The sequence below is a fragment of the Chlamydomonas reinhardtii genome, chromosome 14 (assembly GCF_000002595.2).
Source record: "Chlamydomonas reinhardtii strain CC-503 cw92 mt+ chromosome 14, whole genome shotgun sequence".
Classification (NCBI taxonomy): Eukaryota; Viridiplantae; Chlorophyta; class Chlorophyceae; order Chlamydomonadales; family Chlamydomonadaceae; genus Chlamydomonas; species Chlamydomonas reinhardtii.
In genome coordinates this window covers 968,477-990,526 of record NC_057017.1, presented here as the reverse complement: position 1 = coordinate 990,526, position 22,050 = coordinate 968,477, and the positions used below count along the sequence as shown (strand labels likewise).

Here is a 22,050-nt window from a genome sequence, read left to right as displayed (position 1 = left end):
TGGGGCTCATGCGCAGGGTAGCAACTTAGCGCTGCGGTGCCGTGGCTACACGTGCTCATCATTATACAGTCAGCAGAAACACATTATTACTGAAAGCGGTTGGTTTACCTCTCGCCCTTCTTGCCCATGACACGAAACCAAGGAAGGGAGGCAGCCTGTGGAGGCACCCTGTCCACCCTGCTACATCACCCCTGACCTACTGCAGGCCCCGCCTCGTGCTGGACTTCTACTCTTCCAGCACCCGCGGATGCAGTGATCACTCGGGGTGTCTGCCCCCGCACACGCTCAACGTAGTGCACACGTCGAATTACAGTATGATGGACGCCCTTTCCGGCACCGTGCATCGTCCACACCCGCGTCATTAGACGGTTCCTCTGACCCCCGCGCCAGTGTCCTGTCATCTAATTTTTGTATCTCCTACACCATTTCCGTTCTGCAGACCCTGCAGGGTGCTGAGGAAACCCCGTAGAGACTGTCCAACTTGCGTGTCCCGCTGTCGTACGCGTGTCCGGTCGCGACGAGGAATGTTGTCTCGCGCGGGCACGTCCGCGCAACTACAACCAAAAATGACGCGACCACTACTGTTTGGGCTTGCTCTGCTTGCCATTCTGTCCAATGCGGCAGCGGGAAAGAGCGTGCTTATGCTTCTGCAAAATGCCAACACGGCCGAGCGCTTCACTAGCTTTGTTGACGGCCTGTCGGCAGCAGGGTTCACTGTCGACATCAAGGGGTACAAGGACTCTGGTCTGAAGCTCCGGGAGTATGGGACCTGGCTCTACGATCACCTCATTCTGTTCGCGCCCAAAGCGGAAGGTGCGCGATGTCGTTGACTGAACTGATCAGCCACATCATATAGTTGGAAGCGTTCTATTAATTTGCGGACGCGCACAGGCTTCGGCGGCAGCATCGACCAGCAGACCATCCTCGACTTTGTGGACTCTGGCCACAATGTGCTGCTGGGCGTCAACTCTGACGTTTCGGAAACCATGCGCAGCCTGGCTGCCGAGTTTGGTGTGGACCTGGACGACCGTGGCACCAAGGTGTATGACCACTTCCAGTCTGCCACCCTCGACGGCAAGGAGGACCCCACGCTCATTGCCGCGTCCGACCTGGTTGACGCTCCTGTGATTGTCGGGGGGCCTTACAAGGTGGGGCGCGAGGGGCAGCGCGAGGAGCGAGGGATATGGGGGCAGGACACTGCAGGAAAGCGATCTGGGGGCGTCAGGTGGTAAAGGGGCTTGCCGGAGGCGGAAATTTCACCCGTGTTCTGGGGTAAGAGGAACGGGTTGCCGTGCTCAGGAGTCGGTCATCCTATACGCTTGGGTTAAGCCCAGAGTTACTCGTGTCCTGGTAGCTGTTCGGGATTGTGAGGGGCATGCTGGGGGCGAGGCGACATCCAACGGCAAATGGACAGGGCATGTCAGTGCGTATGCCCCGGTTGCACACAGACGGTCACGTCCCAGATGTTGTGCCGCCTTGCTCACATCTCCCCTGCGTGCCTTGCTGCTGGTGCATGGCTGCAGGAGCCCATCCTGTTCCGCGGTGTTGCGGCGGTGGTCAGCCCCGACTCAGAACTGGTGGGTGGGCAGCGCACACAGGAAGGTGGATGCTGCATGGCTGCTAGGACATGCCAGTGGCTGCGGAGGATGGAGAAAGCGAGGATTGGGGCTGGGTGTGGATATGGGTTTTGGCGCTGCTCAGACGCGCCTGTGATGCGCCTGGGGCTACTTACAATGCGCTGGGGCCGGGTGCTATAGCACAAGCGGGGGCACCCGTGCGCATGCTATCGGCCCGGCCATCAAGCCCATATCCTCCCTACACCTATTCCGGGCCTGTTGTACCGCCCTCGCACCCCTGGTTTCCTGTTGGGGATGGTGGAATAACCCCTACCCTTGCCCAAACTCTTTCCACCCTCTTCCCCTCCTCTCCCACTCCTCTAGGCTACGGTGGTGCTGTCCGCCCCCGCCACCGCCTACAGCCACGACCCCAAGAAGTCCATGCTGGAGCCGCCCTCGCTCATGGCGGGAGCCGCGGCCTCGCTCATTACCGCCGTGCAGGTGGGAGCGCATGCCGGGAGGGGGGGAAGAGGAGGAGCGGAGGGGGGGGGCTACAGCAGGAGGAGGGGGGGACAGGAGGTTGATGGGCGGGCGGGCGAAGCGTACGGTACAGTGCGGGTTCCCACCACCTCGCAACACGGATGGCGTGCTGACCATGCATCCATGCCTCGCTCTGTTTTAAAACATAACAAACAAAAAACGCGCAGGCCCGTAACAACGCGCGCATGGTGGTGTCGGGCTCTGTTGAGATGTTCTCCAACAGCTTCCTGGCGGCCACCGTGACCGCGGGCGGCAAGAGGTGAGGCCAACAGGATATAAGTAGCAAGATTTGGGTTAAGTAGCAAGGTTTAGGGTTTTATGGGAAGCAAGAGGTGAGCAGGGTGCGGGGAGAAAGTTTGCGCCATGGAAGTGACGTGGGCGGTGGTGAGGCTTGCGGGAATGAGCAGGAGCGAACTCGAGTGCTGGAAGGTTGGCGCGCGGTGGCGGAAGGTTGCGTGAAAGCGGATGCAACTCAGAACACGTGCGCATTAGTGCCTCGCTCCTGAGGAATTTCTTAAATGGCTCTACTCACAGTCTTCGAACTACTTCGCCTCAACCCCCACAACCCGCCTGCCCCCGCAGCACCGCCACCGCCAACAAGGACTTTGTCAACACCCTGACGCGCTGGACCTTCCAGGTGCGGGTCCGGCATTGTGAGGGCGTTGGAGCTGGTGGGGGCAACAACTTGACTGCCCAACCTAAACTCAGCACCCCCAACGTGAACGTTACCGTATCACACGGCATCAATCCGTTTCCCCGCCCTTGCTCTCGTGACAACGCGCCTGCCTCTTGCCGCTTTTACGTCCATGCAAACACACACGTAGCCCACGTTTTTGTTTCAACACACAGGACCGCGGCGTGCTGGTGGCGTCCAACATGCGCCACCACCTGCTGGGTAGCGAGGACCAGCCCTGGGGCTACCGCGTCAACGACGACGTGAGTGCGTGGCGCGTGACGCAGCACACAGCATGGGGCAGGCGGGGAGGACGTGGGGAGGTGTGGTGTGTGGGCAGTGTGGACGTCGGGCAGGAGGTATGGAGGGGAGAAATCGCAGAGGGTTGGGTGGACGGCGGGACCCGCCACACCCACGTGTCCACCACCGCGTCCAAAATCCTTGACCAGAGTCGGGTCACCTCGTCACCGATTCGCTTTGGTTACGCCGTCACATCTCGGGCTCGTGTTTCGTGTTGCAGGTGGAATTCCTCGTTGATGTGATGGAGGTGGAGGGCGGCGAGTCCAAGCCCTACAAGTGAGTGGAAAACACACACACACACACACACACACACACACACACACACACACACACACACACACACATGATATTTGCACGGATGACAACCACCATGCCGATTCCTTCCACCAGTGCACAACCGACACGCCACAACACCAACAGTGGCACAGCGCCTCCACCACCTACCAACACGTTCCCGCCACCCCCCTCGCCCACCTCCACGCCCCGCCCCACAGGGCCGACGACGTGCAGGTGGAGTTCATCATGCTCAACCCCTACGTCCGCCAGCCGCTGGCGCACGACGGCGCCGGTACCTTCTCGCTGCGATTCAAGGTGGGGGGGAGGAAGAGGGAGGGGCTACATGCGTTGCGGCGTGGGATGTGTGGATAAGGATTGCCGGTCAGGATATTAGCGCCGGGAAGGGGGCCACGCGTGCTGAGAGTGCGAACTGGGCAGGCAGGATGTTGATCGGCTGGTTCACGGACGGCCCTGCGACCCTGACCTACTCTTAACTCGCCCTGACGCGCCACACCGCAGGTGCCCGACGTGTACGGCGTGTTCAAGTACGTCGTCGACTACTCGCACCGCGGCTACTCCTACATCAAGCTGACGCACCAGGTGAGAGATTTGAGGATTGAATCCGTTCCGGAGCTTTATGCATGTGCGTATGTCGCCGCTCTGCGCGCGCGCCTGCCCCGCCGACGCAAAACACGCGCGCGCGCAGCTCCCAAGTTGTCGACGCCGCTCACCCTCCCTTCCCTGCCCCTCCACCCCCACCCCCAGGTGCCTGTGCGCCCCTTCAAGCACAATGAGTACGAGCGCTTCCTGGTGTGCGCCTACCCCTACTACGCCTCCGCGCTGTCCATGATGGCCGGATTCTTCGTGCTGGGCTTCTATTTCCTTTACACCAAGTAACCGGCGGTGTTTTGGAGCATAACCTGCCTTTGACGTGTTGCCATGTGGCCGCATGTCGGCTGCAAAAAATAGGAAGTAGATGGGCGCAACAGGTGGCACAGGAGGTTCGGGGGACAGCAGGCACGAGGCGGAACGGGTGGTTGGGTTAGAAGGGTGAAGGCGAGGCGGACGAGATGCCGGTAGCATGTAGACTGATGGGAGCACGTCAACGAGGTGCCGTTGTGCCATCGTGCGAGCTTAGCTGCGTGGGCAAGGCTCGGGATAACTAGAAGGCGGGAACCGAACCCAATGAGAGAGGCTGGGTCGGTGCTCTTGTAATTCCTCGATCCACGCCTGCTGAACTCACAAGTGATTGGGGGCGCGCCCGTGCTGGTCCGCTGCTGGTTACTAGTGCAGCCGTCAGAGCTGGCGTCGGCGCGTTGCCAGGCCCAGCTTGTGGAGAAGATGAAGATCACACTAGCACACCTCCTGCGCAATGCTGGCCAGATCCGGAGTGAAGTTGATGGCAAACAGAAGCAGGAATGGCAGGAGCACCTCTGGTACACGTACACCAGAATGCGGTGTATGGGTGTCTGGTATCGCCTGGTCGGGCGCCCATAGCGGGAGGATTGCGTGTCAGCAAATTATCAGCCTGCCGAGCGCTCATGCCTCGACGTCTGGGAATACATTGCACAGGGGAAGGGGCTACGCCAACCTGCCCCTTCATTCCCCTGTCCCATCGCACTTGGCGCGGGAATGGGTGTGAGATCAGATGGATGCGAGATCAGTGGGATGAGGCGCAGGCCGCGTCGTTGACGCAGGATGAGGCAGCCCAGTGCCTTGGGCTGGGGATCTACTGACAGCCCACCACGCATGGCGGACAGCGGTGGCGCGCAGGGGAGGGGCTTCGCGTGGTGGCGCCCGCCGCTGCTGATGTGTTCTGCGCACGAGGTAGCCCAGGGTAGCCACGGGTAAGTTGGTAGAGCTTACGGCATAGATGAAGGAATGTGGTTGTTTTGGACGGACATGCATATATAACGGGTAATAGTCCATCTTACGGCTCACCTCTGTCACTCTGTGCGTGCCCTGGCCTTCTCCTTGCAGGCCACGGCTCGCTGCATGTCCACTTGCGACGAACTTCCATGTCCAAGTCGGCGCCTGGGATGGGCATATCTTGTTCCGCGGGCCCAGTACATCAGCTACTTGCTTCAAAGGCCCTGTAACGCCGACCACCTCCCCTGTGCTACACTGCTGTTACACTGGCAGTGGGCTGGGCCGGAGCATCCAGGAGCCGGTGCTGCCGAGTGATGGCTGGTGTGCGTGGCCGGTATACATGGACGCGTGTTTATGAACTGCGGTTGGGTGGGGTGGGGGGCTACCCGGGCGCCGGCGTGCGTGCGTCGGTAAGTGGTGCGTGTGTGGGAGATGGTGCTGGTGGGATCGGCAATAGGCTGCAGACAAGAAAGGACACCAGGGGCCGGTGCTTGTCAGTCAGTGCACAGGGTACAGGTATGCGAACCATCGACAGTGCGCATTTTTGCAGAGTGCAAACCCCGGCCAGAGCTGAACACGCATTGCTTGGTTACTGCGCAGCATCTGAACGCGTAAATGGATTTGAGCGGCAAGGGAGTGGCGGTGGGGTGCCGGGACTCGACGGGGTCCCCTGCCAATCGTCCCTGCGGACGGCGCACAACCACAATGTGTGTGGACACGACGCAGTCCCACAAACCCTGGCTCTCGGGTGGATCGGTTGCACCGCCCCTAATTCCTCTGATGATACGAGCGTGATATCGTGACAGGGGCGCGCCTCTAGCTTCGCGGGCCGAGCAGCCAGACGAGAAGTGCGCCAGACGATAAGTGGCCATCAGAGTGGCCATGGGGTTGTGCGTGTCAGATGTCCAAACAGGACTTCAGGTTGGCGGGCAGAGGAGGCTGCTGCAGTTACTCTCCCTTAGGCAATAGTGATGTGCAGGGAAGAAAGCTATAATCAACAGAAGCAGTGGATTTCACCAGCTGGATCCCACAGCTGGATCGAGCAGCGGTCAAAGCTGTGGAAAGCCTCACCTGCAAAGACCCTCTGACTTCACTGGCGTTTCCTCAAACGTACACACCTGGACATGTATCTTGACTAGTGATATTGCAGACATGTCGGTTCAGGACGAAGAGCAGCAGGTACCAACTCGCGCTAGCATTTACCGTGCGCAGTGGACAAAGACTCACGAAATCATTCTTGCAGGTGCTGGACACCTATGGAGCCACAGTGCGGGCGTGTATAGGGAAGCTCCGATCGATTTGGCGACAGGTTGGCAAGTCTACGGAGGAGCAGCGCGCGGTGGTTCTTACCGTCGCTGAGGAGGCCCTGGCTGCTTGGAGCAAAGGCGTCGAAGCAGCCGATAATGAGCGTAGCCAAATCAAGGTGCGCCGCGATGAAGCTGCGACTGCCAGCGTGGGAATGCGATGCGTTGACGGCTCACTGACACTCATTCTTTTATACTGCTACAGCTGCAAATCCAGCAGTACTCCGCAGAAATCAGCAGCATTCGGGCGGAGCTGGATGACGGCGGGGACTCGGGCGACTCGTCGGAGGCTGTTGAGGCTGGCGAGGTAAGGCACAGGGTGGTGCGCGGGGGGCGTCCCGGACTCGGGCCTCTTCCCCAGTTGAATAGACTTAGCTGGGCATGATGCCAGGACGCTCTTGATGCGCTGATGACTGTATGGGCATGCAGGCGGGCGAAGCCACGTTGCTGCGGTCGCTGGAGAGCCTCAAAGCCACACTGCAGCTTTGGCGCACCAGGCGTGTGGCGCGCCTGCAGGCCTATGAGGCTCTGATGGTGAGGCAGGGGGCTTGTGGATACGATGGGTGAGAGGGAATTTATTGTGGGGGCTATTGTTGGCTGATCAGTGGCGAGGCAGTGGGGGTTGGGCGAGCACGCGCGTCGAGCACAACCTTCGCTCAAACAGCTGGGATAGGGGAGTGTGGCCTCAGAACAGTGCTCAGCATGCCAGCAGTGGCGTGTTCGTCGTTGCCACTGCTCACTCTGCAAGCTCCACCATTTGCAGCACACCGCAACATTAAGTTGCAGGCCTTCCACAACGCATCACTCCTACCATCCCACGCCCCTTCTTCTCTTGTGCCAGGCGGTGCACACCAGCCTGAAGCGGCAGCTGGGCCTGACTCACACAGAGGCCACGGACGCGGACATCAGCAGCGGCGCGCTCGAGTATCTCAACATGGAGAACAATAAACTCGAGGAGGAGAAGGTGGGATGAGAGATTGGGGTTGGGACGGGGGCGGATTGGGGTTGGGAAGGAGATGGAGGCGGGAGCTGGTCGGGGATCGGGAAGGAGCTAATGCCAGTGGTTAGTGCACGCGGGCTGATGTATGCTGCAGCGGCTGAATCATGTGTCCATAACAGGGCCTCCCCACCACACGCTTCCATGTCACCAACTTGTGAACCCCTTTGCTACTTTGGCTTGGGTTGGTTTAGTTTGGGCAGTTGGGGGTGTTTTACAACGCCCCACCTGTTGTCCTCGTCCCCCCCTCCACCACCACCAGGGCCGGCGGCTGTCGCGCGCGGAGGAGCAGCTGGACGCGCTGCGAGCCATTTGCCGCGAGCTGGGCGAGGACGCGGCGGCGGCAGCGGCGGAGGTGAGAGCTGCCGTGCAGCTTGCCGGCGCAGTGATCCTGGTTGATCGGACGTGGTAGACCACTGACACGCTGGCTCAGAGTCATGCGGCGGGCAGGAGGCGGCCGTGCAGGGTCCACCCGTCCAGGGCACGCAACGCTATTCCAGCCCTGCTACCACGCCACACACTCACACCTGCAACCCCCATATTTCATTGGGCCCGGACACATACCCCCCCCCCTATTCGTTGGGCTCGGGCACAATAAACCCCTTCGCCCCCCCATCCCCATGGATTCCCTCCACCTCCTCCTCTCTCCCCGGTCCCCCACCCCCAGGTGCACCCGGCGCTTCGCGCCATGAGCGCCGAGAAGGAGAGCGCCGAGCTGCTGGGCGCCGTGTACCGCCTGACCGGCAGCAGCTCGCTGGCGGCGGCGGACGCCGAGCTGGACCTGGGCGACGGCTGCTTCGAGCGGCTGGCGGGCAAGATACGGGAGATGGAGCGACTCAAGGTGTGGGTGTGTGGGTGTGGGTGGGGTGGGTGTGGGGGGATGGGTGGATGGGGGTGGGTGAGGGGGACGGGCGTTTGGGTTGAGGGTGGAGTACTGTAGTGGATGGCTGGATTTGTGTGGGTAATACGAGAACCGGACCAGCGTAGGCGGGTCACTGGCCACGGACGGGACAGTGACTTTCAGAGCCCCCAACGCTAACCATGGATGCCGTTTATCCGCACGTCCACATGCAACTGACGCAACCCACGCTTCCATCCATCTCCGGCCAAACCATACATTCCACCACCACCACTTCCTTAACTAACTATGAATGTAACCCCCACCGCCGCCGCCACTCCCAACGCCGCCGCCACTCCCCACTCCCCGCCGCCGCCGCCCCCAGGTGGAGCGCGAGGCGCAGTCGCGCGACCTGCTGGAGATGCTGGGCGGGCTGTGGGCGGCGCTGGACATCGCCGAGGACGCGCCGGAGCGCGGCATGGTGCACAAGCTGCTCGGCGGCGACCGGCCGCAGCGCCTGCACAAGCGCACCCTGGACAAGGTGTGTGCGCGCGTGTGGGAGTGCATGTGGGGGTGTCGGTGGGGGTGTGGGTGGGTGTTAAACAGCACACGGAAAACAGAAAGCAAAGACACAGTGCGTGTGTGATGGGGGGTTGTGAATACCAGCCCAAACTAAACCAAACTAACGGAGCACTGGGGATGCGTTTGCAATGACATGTGACGTATTGCATGCTCCTCCATCGCGTCTCCTGCCCCAACGTGCCCCTGCCCCCCCCCCCCCCACACACACACACATCACCACTGCAGTGCATGGCCGAGGTCAACCGCCTGGAGGGCTGCAAGGCGCAGGTGCGGCCTCACACTGCTTGAGCGCATAGCTTGCCCTTGGGTTACGACGTGGAATCGCCTGGACCTCTCCTGCGTCTCGCCTCACGCCAGTATTCCACCCAGCCTACATCAACGCATGTCAGCAACTTCGCAATCAACAACATTGCTCCAGACAGCCACTAGCACATGTCAGCCACTTCGCCATCAACAACAATCCGCCTCAACAATCCATCTCGCATGCGCCCCCACACACAGGCCATGCGCGACATGGCGCTGGCCAAGGCGCGCGAGCTGGAGCAGCTGTGCATCGGCAGCCGCATCAGCCCGCCGCACACCGGGCCGCTGCTGGCAGAGCTGGACAGGCCGGGGCAGGTGCGGGCGGGGGCAGGTGGGGGCGGAAGCGGGGGTCGTCGTGTTCAGCATCAAGAAGGATAATACCCGTGAGGGGGGGGGTGGCAGGCCGGTGCGGTGCTGATGGGGTGGGGTGCAGTGGGTGGTGTGCATCGCGCAAGCCCTAAGGGCTGGTTGCGCCCTCCACGACTTGGCGGCACTCTCTCACCTTCCACCCTCGGGCGGCGACATTAATCGCCGCTCGCTCTGTTGGTTCACGACGCCTCGGCCCCCTCCCATAGTATGATCGCTTGCAACTAACGTCTCTGCCTGTGCTCCGCTGATTTGGTTTCGTTTAGTTTGGGCTGGTGTTTACACCCCCACCCCCCACTCCCCACTGGACCCGGGCGACCCGCAGATGACGCAGGTGCTGACCAAGCTGGTGCGGCTGGTGGCGGAGGTGCAGGCACTGGCGGCGCGGCGGGCGCCCGTCCTGGCGCAGGTGGCGGACCTGCTGGCGGCGGCGGCGGACAGCGCCTGGCTGCGAGCCTACAACCAGGACGAAAACCGCTACAAGGTGAGGAGGCGGGGGGGAATTCGTCAATACAAGCCCAAACTAAAACGAACCAAGCTAAAGTAGCGGGGCGCATGGGGGGGGGTATGTGCCTGAACCCGATGAAGTAGGTCCCAAGAGTCAAGGAACTGTTGCCCGACGGGGGGCGGGGCAGCGGGCGCAGGAATGGCTCCCAGCGCGGAGGGAGGTTGAGGGGAAGGCAAGGAACGGAGTAGCTCTGCAGCGGCCAGCGCAGGACTGAAGAGAGAGAGGAAGGGGGTGGGGCAGGAGGCAAGGCACGTTGTGTTCCGCACGTGATGAGATTTTTGCCTCGTCTGACTGTGAGCGCCATTGCATGGTGGTTTTGTGGGGCGCAGGGCCGCGACGCCTCCCGCAATATGCAGCGCGCCATCAAGGCCGGCAAGCTGCGCGAGCGGCTGGGCGGCATGATGGAGGGGCTGCAGGCGGCGCTGGCGGAGTGGGAGGCGGAGGAGGGCGGCCCCTTCCTGTACGACGAGCAGGTGCTGCAGGTGAGAGGAGACGGGGAGGCTGCAGCGTGGGGGTCTTGGGGTTGGGTCAGGGGATGTGTGGGCGTGCGTGTAGATGAACCCGAGGAACGTGCCGGCCTTGTTAAAGGCTTGCGGGAAGGGACTGGGGTTGACGAGTGAAGTGGCATAGGCAGTGAAATGGGTAGCCTGGATGCTGAAACGGAGAGGGAGGCGCAGCGGGTGAACATGCCACCTTCGTATCGCCACCACCCGGCGTCATCAAACAGGACACGGTGCTTAAGACGGTGGAGATCGAGCTGGAACAGATGGCGCTGGAGAAGCAGCCCAAGCCCAAGGCCGGCGCCGCCACCGGCCCCGCTGCCTCCAAGCCCCCCGCCGGCCGCCCCGGCACCGCCGCCGGTCGCCCCTCCATGGGCGGCGCCGGCGCGCCGCGCCCCACCATCTCCCAGTCCTCGTCCTTCTCCACCGCCTCCGCCTCCCACCATGACGGCCGGCCCATGCTGACGCCGCGCGGCGTGGGTGACGGCGCCGCCGCCTACCGCCGCATGTCCATGGCCGCTGCGCCCGCCAGCTCCCGCGACGGCGGCGTGTACCACCGTGCCGGTGCGGCGCCGGGCACCGGCGGCAAGGGCGGCGCCATGGCTCGCAGCGGCGACTTCGCGTTTGGCAGCCTGCGGGCCGCGGCAGCGGCGCACAGCGGCAGCGCCGGCGGCGCGTTGGCCCCCGAGTCCAGCAGTGCCAGCATGTCTGCGGCCTCGTTGTTAATGCCGCCGCCAGCCATGACGCCGCCGCAGCGGCTGCCGGGCCACGGCATGGCCGGCGTATCGCCCATGCGCACGGGTGGCAAGGCCGCCACCGGCGGCAAGGCGGCTCCGGGGGCCGCGGGGGCGGCGATAGCGCCGCCGACCACGGGGGGCAGCCATGCGATCGTGGGCGTCAACGGCAGTGCGGTGAAGAACTCGGCGCAGGACCTGTTCCGGCGGTACCTGGGCGACGGGGATGCCGCCAAGTGAGTGGTGCCATGGTGGGCTGCTACCGTACTACCGTAACGCCTGCCGGGGCACAGCAACATGGCTGTATGTGTTTGTGTTGACCAGGGCCTGCCCGGAGCTTGCTCTTCCTTGTGCTTGCCTAGTAGCTTGTGCCCAAAGTGGTTCAACTGGGCTACGTAGTCATTGAGACGGTGTGGTGGTGCTTGCGCAGGGCCACGCCCACCTCCAAGCCCACACCCGGCCCCGTCAGCCCCGCCCGCGGCCCCGCCGCCAAGCTGACCTTCTCCATGCCCGGCGGCGCGGGTGCTGCTGACGAGGACGACGGCGCGGATGACGTGGTGCGGGCCAAGTGCGACACGCCCAAGAGCACGGCGCGCTCGGGGCCAGGCGCGTCGGCGGCGGCAGCCGCGAAGTCGCCACTCTCGCTCAAGTCACCGACGCAGGTAGGCAAACAGGCACCACGCGGGCGGGACTTGAAGCAGGGATGCGGAGCACCAGGCAGGAAGCACGGCACATTGTCCTCTCGATGGAACGACTGCATGCATCATCGAAAGCAGTGCCCACCCAGCGGCGGCGCCTGTTGATTTGCTGCGCGTCAGATCTGCATCTGACATTCCGTCAAGCCATATCTAACTGTATCCCGCGCGAACACGTGTCCTGGGCTTTTGTGTTTCACAGGCCGCGGCCAGCATCCTGCCCGCGGGCGCGGCCTCGGCACTGGTCAGCCCCAGCGCCTCCAAGCAGTCGCGCATCCCGCGCCTGCGCCTCTAACGACTTGAGGGGTAGCACTGGGTGTTTAAAGTGGGCAATGATGTACGATGCTTGGGTGCTTGGACAAAGTGGCGTTCTGTTAGCACTGTAGGAAGCAATGCTGATTGCTGGTAGGCTGTGAGCACTGCAATTCAGATGAGAAGTCATCTTGGACGTGACCAGGTGTGGGGATCCCGAGGGAAAAGCGGCGCGTGTGGGCGCGCGTGCGTGCAAGAACCAGCTGGCGAGGGCTGCCGCAGGGTGCCGTGTCGCCAGCGCGACCAACGTGGTTGCCGAGGCCGATAACAGCAAGCGCGCTGTGCAGGTCCGGACCAGATCAGAAGAAATATGCTGCTTGTTTGAAACTGACGGTGTTTGCTATAGCAGGTGTGCCCGCAGCAGGCCAGACTAGCTTGCGTGTGCGCTTGGGGCACGTAGCCGTAGCACCGGACGCGGGGAGCGTAGATGGGGCTGCTAGGAGAAGAGGTGGTGCGTTGTGCTGCAGGCGTAGGGCACAAGGAATGCCTGAGCCGTGAGTTACACTCCTCCACAAACGGGGTCTTCTTCAATCACTAGAAAGATGCTCTGAGCCTGCACACAGTTTGATGTGAGTTGGTGCACAAAACTTGTATCCTCTTTGCGAGGCCGTAATGTTGTAATGCAGATCATCGTACACTTTTGGTCGCAAAGAAAATCACGGCCCCAAGCAATCATACCGGTACTGTACGATGCAGGGATTGCTTGGTACGAAGGCCAGTCGGCATCCCTCATAAGCGTCAGCACTTATCAACACTCGCTTTACCGCGCGGCACGATACCGTGCTAGTGTTGATGACTACCCTGCACAAACCTTAAACAGTGGCCAAATGGCCAATCAATCGACAACATGGGCCAATCACAATCTCTGTCCCTCTTTCCTGTTTCACCTGCAGTCGCGTGTGCAACATGCGTGCAAAATGCGGCCCAACCCAAGCACACGTGCACACGTCACATGTCAACCGTAAGCCGCCGTTTGGCCTCGTTCATGTTGCCTTAAACAGCCCTGCCGCCAGTGCCCCCGGCCAACCGCCTGCCCGTAGCTCCACCTTACTTGAGCTCAGGCGCGGTGTAGGGGTTGGAGTTATAGGGGACGTAGGGGTCCACCGTGGGCTCGCTCAGCAGCGCCTGCACACGTGGAACGTCGAAAACACGCTTTGGTGGATGCCAGGGAATGGGCGGGTGGCCCACACGAAGCAGGATTTGGTACTGACTACTGAGGTGATGCAGTCCTGTTGTGGCGCACGCGCCGATAGTGTTAGACCAATTTCCTTGCTATGCCGGAATGTGATGCCCTCCCGCATTTTAACTACGCCTAGTAGCCCTAAGCAAACCCGCCTAAGCTCCAGCGGCTCCACGCCCCTACAGCCCCCACCTCGGGGTCGATATAGCGCGGCGGCGAGACGGCGGGGCGGCCGCCGTGCAGGAAGTTGTCGCCAAACACGAAGAACACGCCAGTGAACAGGAGCGAGAACGCCAGCATGAAGGGCAGGAAGCTGCGGAAGCGGCGTGGGCGGGAGGGTGACATGGGAGCCGGCAAGTACTTAGCAGTTGCAACCGAAATATAGGCTCATCAAGTACGGTAGCAACGAGAACTACCAAACCGTAATACTGCGGTGCCGGCATCCTTACGGAGCTGCCAAGCACAAGGTCAGTGCACTACCGCAAATTTACAATTCTCCACACGGGCGGATACCCTAGGGTGGCTAGTAGGCGCCCCAAAGTGGCTACTGCCAGTCACACGGCTCACCCCAGAAACACGCTTCCGCCCAGCTGTAGCAGCAGCTTGGCGCGCCCAGGGAGGCCCTGCGGGGGCGGGACCGAGGAGGTGCGTGGGCAGATGAGTGGTTGGGTAGGATGAGACAGCGGATCGGTTGTACCCACACGCTAGGCAAGCGCGCTGAGCTTGGCAGGTTGTTCCCAGACACAGATCCTTGCTGTGCCGCAAGGTGAGCTATGCTCTGTAGGACACGTGTGTGTATGTATGTGTTAAAGAGCACAAGGAAAACATTACGCGTAGGACAGTGTATGCGATGCAGTATGTATGTATGTGTGTGTGCGTGTGTGTGTGTACGCAGTCACGTGTGCAACGGTGCCCTTCCCAACTTTACACACCCTTCCTCACCTCAAGCCCCTCGGTCACCATGTCCATGGACCGCTGCCGCTGGTCGTCGCCACCCGCAGCCCCCGCGCCCGCGCCCGCGCCCGCCATGGGCGGCGGCGGCGCGCGAGCACGCGTGCGCGTGGTGGTGGTGCTGCTGCTGGCGAAGGGGTTCGTGCCCTGCGCGGGACCCGCGGCGGGGCCGCCCGTGTTGCTGGTGCTGCTGCCGGGGGTGGTGCTGCTCGCCGAGGTTGAGGGCGCGCCTGTGGAAGCAGAACCCAGCACAGAGCGCTGATGGTTTGACTGCTACCCGTCTTAAGGACAGGTGTAAAGGTGCACTGGTGTACTGAAGCCGTCAATCCGTCAACGTATCATACCCTGGGAGCCGCCGAGCCTGCGTCACGCGCTTGTTCACGCCACGCACACGTACACCAACCTGTGCTGCCAGCGCTCTCCCCCGGCTTGCCGGGCTCGTCCATGGAGTTGAGGCCTCTCCGAGCCAGCTCCTTGGAAAACAGCGACTCGAAGCTGCCGTCTGCAAGAGCAGAGAGGGCAAGGCCGGCGCCGAGCCGCGCGTGCAGGGTGACACAGAGTGACACGGTAGGACGTCACCGAGTGCGCGAACGCGCGGGAGAACTGCCAGAGCTAGCGCACCGCCGCGGCATTTATGCTGCGCATCGGGCCAGTTTTGACTCACCGGGCTTCTCCTCTGGCTCAGCGCGCGCCCGCACGCTCCATCGCCGCGCAGATGTTGCTTTTAGCGCTGGCACAGAAAGAGTGCTTTGCCTAGATGGGATCGAAGATGGGCAGACGCGGCGAGATAGAAGGCTGCTATGCATTTTGACGCGCACGAGGTTGCCAAATAGGAGGGTTTGGCCCAGCTTTGCAGGCGAGCTCGAGCTGATGCGTAAGTAGGCGTATTCACAGTTTCTTAATTGTCCATTAAGGCACACCAACGCGATAAATTAAGGAACTGTGCCGGATTGCGTCACGCATGACATTGGTGGCACCATCGCCCGCACACGCCCGCACCCCCGAGGCCCGAAGCCCTTACCCCTCCCCCCTTCCACAGTCTTCAGCCTAAACTTTGAACCAGAACTATCAGGATATGCCGCGTCTTACTATTCCCTGTTACAACCGCAGAAACCTGCATTCCGCACCGTCTTCCCCTCCGAACAGCGCGTTGTTTATTCGGCTGCATGATGGATGATATAAGGCAAGGACTTGCGCAGAATGATTGGAGCCTTGTTGCCATACTGAGCAGAGGGGCGTTGGCTTGAGACGTAGGGGCGGTTTCTTCAATTTAAGCTCGGCCTGGCTCGGCCCGTCGTGGGGAGCTGTGACACGCCTCTCGGCGGTGCGCCGAGGTCTCGTGGCGGATGGCTGTTGAGCATGCACATAAGTCATGGAGGCGTGAATGTCAGTGCGGGGACGAACAACCCCTGGCGGGGAAGGGGTGAGGACGTGCGCGGGTGCCGCGAGGAGCAAGGCGAAGAGGAAGCTTCCCCTGCCCGGATTGTTGGTGGCGTCAACCTGCACCCGTTTGGCCACCCACCTTCCAACGGTGCCACCTGCGGCTCTATCAATAGCATTCGATATATACATTATTAGGTATCGATAAACCGAGTAGAACTCGCGACCCTCGCAAACATCGCGTAAGAACCAGCAGACCTATGGAATCTTTCATCGAGCTTAACGTCGTGTAGTATAGTGTTACCCGAACTTTGGCAACAAGTTTGGCCTTAGGGCGTGCAAGCGGCGCGTTGGTGGAGTGGAGCAAATGGCTCGACTTTCTTGCTTCGACCCGGTCTTGGACTTCCTCTTTCGATTCAGGCCTGTACAGCAATTTATTGTGCTGTACAAGAAGAATGGTAAGCGCGCCTTGGGTGGGCGTCGTTGTAAGAGGAAAATTGCACATCAGAGTGAGGCCGTCCAGTAAGGCCTTGCGAGGCCACCGCAGCGCTCTAGCAGCATGCTGTGGGTATGGCGAACCACACTCAGGGCGCGTGACTACTGCCCGTTGGTTCAGTTCTACATAGTTGACGCCGTGTCCGTCTACGGGTGTGCGAGGCGTGTGGCCCCAGGCAGTCACCGCAACACCCAAAGACCACCCGCCAAAAGCGACTGCTGGGCCGCCAAGCCACACCCAGCCGCACAGCCCAATTGCATCAGAAAGAACACCACCTCGCCTGACAACCCGATAACACACGCCACTCGCCTGCGGCTCCTGCCTAGCGCTCCTGGCTTCCTTAGGCTTCCCTTCTTTCCCTCTTCCAATGCGTTCCACCCCGCCCGCCCCTACAGCCTTGGTTGCGTGGCGCAACCGACGTGCCACGGCACTGCGCATCATCGCGCCCTTCCTCTTCCTGCTTCTGGCGCTGCTAATTGACCGCGCCCTGCAAGCGAATGACAGCAACAACACCGACTTTCAGAACGTGCCGAACCCCACGGCATCACCCATTGGCGGGATTCCGAAATGCACGGAGGTGCGAGCTGGGCCGCGTCCGGAATGACGGGATAACGGGGATGTGGGTGGGTAGCTTCAAGGCGGTGGATGGGAGAGAGTGGTGTAACTGAGGAAGGGACCCGCGCGAAGGTTTTTTTGGCCCAACGCACGGGTTTCGGTAGGCCAGCTGCTCGGGCTCGTTTGGGCTGGGGTCCCGCTAGCGGCCCCCAGAAGCGGCCGACACACACACTCCGAAGAACAGAACGGTCAGACATGCCGAGACAAAGGTGCACATTGTGCTTGTTTGCGTGTCTGTCAGCTCTGTCTTTGCTGGTGTGCTGCTGAGTGACGGTGTCCCCATTACCCACAGGACATCTTCATCGGCAACCGGGCGTGCATAGAGGTGCTGTATCAGCCCTCGCCCAACCCCATGATCGACGTGAGTCGTGGTGTCGCGTGTGTGTGGGGGGGGGGCTGTGATGCAGCGCGTTCTGCTTCTCGGGAGTACCGGCACCGATTTTGTGAGGGGTGGAGGAGCCGTTGGGCGTGGAGGAAGGCGCGGCTTGTGCGCGGCAGGGCGGAGGAGTTGAGTTGTGAGCGCACTTGGAAAGGAAGATGGCGCACACGGGGCTCGTTCACAAAGGTGCAATGCTTGGCATGTATGCAAGCAAATGGTGGTCTGGTGCTCCAGCAGGGCCCCAGACCACGCCCCTCACCAGACCTCACCTCACACCACACACCCCTGACCCTCCCTCTCTCTCTCTCTCTCACCCCTGAACAGGCCATCATGTCCAACGTTAAGAAAAACAACCCGGTGGCCATCACGGTACGTTGCGGCGTGGGTCGGCGAGTGGTGGTCTGTGCTCGTGTAGTGCTTGCCTGGCGCCCTGGCTGCTTGGCTGCCTGGTGGTGCCTGGTGGTGCGCTGTACTGGATTTGGACCCGTGGGACTTTCCGTGGAACTCAACCCTAAAACACCACCTCCGAGCACTGCACAACTTGCAGATCCACCTCCAAGCTCCACCTCCTAGCACTGCACAATCATGTTCACCACGGTATGTTTCGCTCTCTCACCCGTTGCTCCCTCCTGCCGCACACGCACCCACATCCACACCCCACAGGTCCAGGGCTTCCCCAACCGCACCGCCATCCAGACCTACCTGTACGACAACCCCGACACCGTCATCAGCGCCGTACACTTTGAGTTCACAGGCAGTACACTGGAGGGTTTCATCTTGCAGACCAACACCACGGTGCGGAGGGTGTGTGTGGAGATACCAGCCTAGAGTCAACCGAACACTATGGGCGATTTGGGGGCTAGCCGTTCATGGAGAACGGAGTGATGGATTAAGGGAGGGGGCACCGGGGTGGGTTAGGAGTTTGCTAGATGAAGTGGGTGAGCGTGAGCAGCGCCTGTGGTTATGCCGCTGCACGTCACTTGTTCATATGACTGTGTCCATATGCGCAAGAGTCTGAACCCTCCTTGTCCTCTCCTGTCCTGTCCCCATGCGGCCACAGACCAAGTACTTCAAGGGCACCTTCCAGGTGCGGGCACATCGGGTGTTGGGGCGTTGTGGTCGGTTGCCTGCCGTTTCACACTGCTTGCCACGTGCCTTTCCCCGTGCCGCCCGGCGCTTCTGCCTGTCCCCTCGCACTTCGTCTAACCACTTTTCCCGTCTTTCCTGGACCGTCACCCCCCACCCCCGCAGAACCCCAACACGTTCGTGCAGCTGCCGCTGCAGTCGGCGGTGCACCGCGAGATCGCGCGCTACCAGATTGCCAACAGCGGGGTAAGGCGCCGCCGTAACGGCAGTAGCAGCAGCTGCTGCAGTCGCTGAAGCACAACGGCCTTGCCTGCGAGCAGCACACAAATTAGCTCTGTCTTCTCATCCAAAGCCGCAAACCGAGCCAGCCCAATGTTTTTGTAGTGTCATCAGAATGCCTTCCCGCTCAACTCCCAACCTTGTTCACACCCTCATGACAAGCCGCGTTTCACCCCGTCATTCCACCAAACCCTGTCGCTGCAACTCCTCCTCCCTCGCGCCCTCCCCCGGGCCCCGCCGCGCGCCCCTCCCGCTCCCTGCACAGGTCTCCAACGCCACCGGCCTGGCCGCGGCGCTCAACCTGGAGACGTCGCTCAAGGAGTTTGCGCATCCCACCATCGCGACGGTGTCGGTGCTGGGTCAGGTGCTGGGCCCCTTCGTGTTCGCGGCCTGCATGTTCAGCTTCGTCATCCAGATCAGCACCGTGGTGGCGGAGAAGGAGCTGGGGCTCAAGCAGGTGTGTCTGTGTGTGTGTGTGTGTGTGCGTGTGCGTGTGCGTGTGCGTGTGCGTGTGCGTGTGCGTGTGTGAACCATGCGTCCACCTCCCCGCTACAAGTTTCCACCCTCACGCAACACAACCCCAATCGCGCCCCACCCAACCCAACCCAACCCCAACCTCAACCCCACACCCCCGCCTCCCCCGCAGGCCCTCCGCACCATGGGCATGTCCGACACCGCCTACTGGAGCAGCTGGGGGCTGTGGGAAGTGACGCTGGCCTTCGTGGTGGCCAACTCCATCTGCATCTACGGACTCATCCTGCAGTTCGACCTATTCCTGCACAACAACTACGGGTGAGACCGTGATGGGGTGTGGGGTGTGGGCTGAGGGTGGGGGTCGAAGGCGCGGGGTGGGCTGGGGGCTGAGGGGGCTGAAAGGGATGAGGGGGCGGAGAGGGTGGTACGTGGCACACGGCACATGTCAAACGGCACTGGGCATGCAGCGGGCACTGGGCACGCAGCGGGCACGGTTGCCGGGATAAGGTGCGCGAGTGCGCGGCAATGTAAAGCGCCTGCCTCACCCACCCACATACCCGCCGCCCAGCCCTCCCTGCTCCCTCCCTGCTCCCTCCCCCTCTCCTCTCCACTGCTCTACCTACGCAGCGCTCTCTCCTCCCTCCCCTCCCCCTGCCTGCCTTCTTTCTGCTCCCAATGTCTTGAGCTTGCAACCCCTCGTCCCGCTGCTGTTCCTGACTACGCCTCCACTTCTTATTGAATGTCCTGAGTGTACCCCCCCTCCCCCCTGCCCCCCTCCCTCCCCCTCCCCCCCTCGTGCAGCCTGCTGTTCTTCCTGTTCTTCCTGTTCCAGCTGGCCATGTCCTCGCTGGCTCTGCTGCTGGCCGCCTTCATCCGCCGCACCCAGGTGGCCGTGTACCTGGGCTTCACCATCTTCATCGTGGGTGAGTGGCGGGAGTGACGGGGTGAAGGGAGCGGAGTGGCTAAAGTGATTGGGTGGTACAGCAGGAGTGGAGGTGGGGTGCGGTGAGGAGTGAACAAGGAGTGGTGGGGTGCGCAGAGGAGTGAGCAAGGAGTGGAGGGGTGTGTGTGGAGGAGAATTGACTCGCTGCGGACCACCGGTATAGAGCCTGTGAACCGCTGTGCCGTTTTAACACCACCGCCTGTTTTAGTCATCACCGCTCACCCCATGCCCTCCTCCCTCCCCTCCTCAACCATCCGCTCCCAATCTCCCCCCAGGCTGGATCATGCAGACGGTGGTGCTGTTCGGCGTGCCCTACACGCCCGACTACTACAAGACCGCCGGCAGCGCCGTCACCATCATCTTCTCGCTGCTGCCCTGGGACCTGCTGGCCAAGGGGTTCCAGGACCTGGGCGCAGCCACCGTGGGCACCAACCCGGGTGAGCGGGTGCGAGGCGACTTCGTTGTGGTGTCGTACTGGTGTGGCGTTCGCACACATCGATCTGCCCTTGCGCTCGCTGACAGTGACAGACGCGCACGCACGCAGCACGTGTCCACCGTGTGCTCTTCTAACGCAACGTGCTCCAAACACCCACACGACAAACACACGCACACACACAGGCCTGGATTGGACGGACCGCTCGCGCTACTGCCAGAACATCGCCAACCCCGACGACCAGCCGCCGTACAACCCGCGGCAGGAGTACCGCAGCTACGAGTGCGTGATGAGCCTCAACACCATCTACGGCATCTTCATCGCGCTGTGGCTCGGCTACTTCGTTCTGGCCGTCTACTTTGACAACATCGTGCCCAACGAGTTCGGCGTCAGCAAGTGAGCGAGCGGGAGGACTTTGCCATGCAACTTCGAGTCTCTGCGTTTCTGCTTGCTTATCTGGAAGGCTGCGAAGAGCCCCCTCCTTCCCTCTCTCCTTTATTTATGTTCCTGGCTGTGCCTTCATTTTCTACTTAATTATAAACTGTAATCCCCCCCTCGCCAGGCCCTTCTACTACTTCCTGGACCCCGGCTACTGGTTCGCGTCCTGGGGCCGCAAGCACAACAGCCTCAAGGCTGTGGAGAGGAGCCTGCAGCAGCAGGCCGGCGGCGGCCGCGGCTTCGGCTCGGCCCGCCTGCCGCCGCCCATCCCACCCGGGCAGCTGGATGAGGACGTCAAGGCGGAGGAGGACAAGATCCAGGCGCTGCTGCAGCACCGCACGGGTGGGCGGGGCGTTGTACATACCAATTTTAGATCAAGTCGGGGGGGAGGGTTCTGAAGGTGCAGTGTGTTAGGGGTGGGGTGTATGTGCGTGTGCGCCAAGAATCTAGAATCATGTCACTGGTTTGCTTCACTACCGTATGATAGCAGGGCAAAGGGCACGGCTGACCAATCCCCAGACGCCCTCCGATTCCCTTGCTGGTGTCATCATTTCCCCTCCTCCAAACCTCCTCCAAAGCTCCTTCAAGCCTCCTACAAACCAACCCAATCCGCTCCCCCAACGCGCCTGTTTTACTGCTGTTCCTAGCTACGCCTTGACTTCTCAGCCAATTATGAATGCAACCCCCCATCCAAACACACACCCAAACACATACGCCCGCCCACATGCTCACAGGCGCGGGCTCGGGCGCCATGGCCCTCCAGTCGGTGGGCACCGGCGGCGCGCGGCCCAACGCTGTGGAGGTGTACGGCCTGACCAAGCTGTACAAGGGCAGCAGCGGCTGCTGCGGCTCCACTCTCAAGTGCTGCTCCTGCTGCGACTGCTGCAGCTGCGAGAAGACCGATGACTTCTGGGCCATCAAGGGCTCCTGGTTCTCAATCGAACAGGGCCAGCTGTTCTGCCTGCTGGTGAGCGCGGGCGTGTGTGGGGAGGTGGGGGGAGAAGGAGAGACGGGGAGGGGGGAGAGGTGGAGGGGAGTGAAGT

At 61.7% G+C, this 22,050-nt stretch overlaps 5 protein-coding genes across 6 annotated transcripts in view; 3 read left to right on the top strand and 2 right to left on the bottom strand.

Moving 5' to 3' along the window:
• Positions 1-396: 396 nt before the first annotated feature.
• CHLRE_14g614100v5 (uncharacterized protein) lies at positions 397-4,572 on the top strand. The gene is made up of 11 exons (XM_043070055.1): positions 397-813; positions 892-1,148; positions 1,524-1,577; positions 1,941-2,057; positions 2,264-2,355; positions 2,679-2,733; positions 2,946-3,032; positions 3,290-3,345; positions 3,564-3,660; positions 3,865-3,945; positions 4,111-4,572. The coding sequence occupies exons 1-11, from the start codon at positions 567-569 to the stop codon at positions 4,240-4,242; spliced, it is 1,275 nt and encodes a 424-aa protein (XP_042916728.1). The 5' UTR covers positions 397-566; the 3' UTR covers positions 4,243-4,572.
• A 12-nt stretch (positions 4,573-4,584) lies between these two features.
• Positions 4,585-5,446, bottom strand: CHLRE_14g614076v5 (uncharacterized protein). The gene is made up of 3 exons (XM_043070054.1): positions 5,287-5,446; positions 4,967-5,161; positions 4,585-4,778 (listed from the first exon to the last, which is right to left on the bottom strand). The coding sequence occupies exons 2-3, from the start codon at positions 5,094-5,096 to the stop codon at positions 4,699-4,701; spliced, it is 210 nt and encodes a 69-aa protein (XP_042916727.1). The 5' UTR covers positions 5,097-5,161; positions 5,287-5,446; the 3' UTR covers positions 4,585-4,698.
• Positions 5,447-6,206: 760 nt separating this feature from the next.
• On the top strand, positions 6,207-12,212 carry CHLRE_14g614050v5 (uncharacterized protein). The gene is made up of 15 exons (XM_043070053.1): positions 6,207-6,393; positions 6,458-6,637; positions 6,724-6,825; positions 6,948-7,052; positions 7,360-7,482; positions 7,778-7,870; positions 8,183-8,356; positions 8,739-8,894; positions 9,161-9,202; positions 9,437-9,553; positions 9,930-10,088; positions 10,442-10,594; positions 10,840-11,582; positions 11,777-12,008; positions 12,165-12,212. The coding sequence occupies exons 1-15, from the start codon at positions 6,367-6,369 to the stop codon at positions 12,174-12,176; spliced, it is 2,418 nt and encodes an 805-aa protein (XP_042916726.1). The 5' UTR covers positions 6,207-6,366; the 3' UTR covers positions 12,177-12,212.
• A 2-nt stretch (positions 12,213-12,214) lies between these two features.
• CHLRE_14g614000v5 (uncharacterized protein) lies at positions 12,215-15,376 on the bottom strand. The gene is made up of 6 exons (XM_001698941.2): positions 15,149-15,376; positions 14,888-14,986; positions 14,476-14,714; positions 14,101-14,156; positions 13,726-13,846; positions 12,215-13,478 (listed from the first exon to the last, which is right to left on the bottom strand). Exons 1-6 carry the CDS (start codon positions 15,288-15,290, stop codon positions 13,401-13,403), a joined length of 735 nt encoding a protein of 244 aa, XP_001698993.1. The 5' UTR covers positions 15,291-15,376; the 3' UTR covers positions 12,215-13,400.
• Positions 15,377-15,536: 160 nt separating this feature from the next.
• The window catches only part of CHLRE_14g613950v5 (uncharacterized protein), a 12,804-nt gene continuing 6,290 nt past the window's right edge, over positions 15,537-22,050 (top strand). For both annotated transcript variants that reach the window (XM_043070052.1, XM_043070051.1), the window contains exons 1-14: positions 15,537-16,322; positions 16,756-16,937; positions 17,268-17,336; positions 17,679-17,723; positions 18,018-18,149; positions 18,415-18,441; positions 18,606-18,686; positions 18,985-19,176; positions 19,366-19,511; positions 19,995-20,116; positions 20,412-20,573; positions 20,755-20,965; positions 21,132-21,349; positions 21,742-21,974. In XM_043070052.1, the coding sequence (XP_042916724.1) occupies positions 16,232-16,322; positions 16,756-16,937; positions 17,268-17,336; positions 17,679-17,723; positions 18,018-18,149; positions 18,415-18,441; positions 18,606-18,686; positions 18,985-19,176; positions 19,366-19,511; positions 19,995-20,116; positions 20,412-20,573; positions 20,755-20,965; positions 21,132-21,349; positions 21,742-21,974 (1,911 nt within the window). In that variant the 5' untranslated portion in view covers positions 15,537-16,231. The remainder of the gene's footprint in view (positions 16,323-16,755; positions 16,938-17,267; positions 17,337-17,678; positions 17,724-18,017; positions 18,150-18,414; positions 18,442-18,605; positions 18,687-18,984; positions 19,177-19,365; positions 19,512-19,994; positions 20,117-20,411; positions 20,574-20,754; positions 20,966-21,131; positions 21,350-21,741; positions 21,975-22,050) is intronic.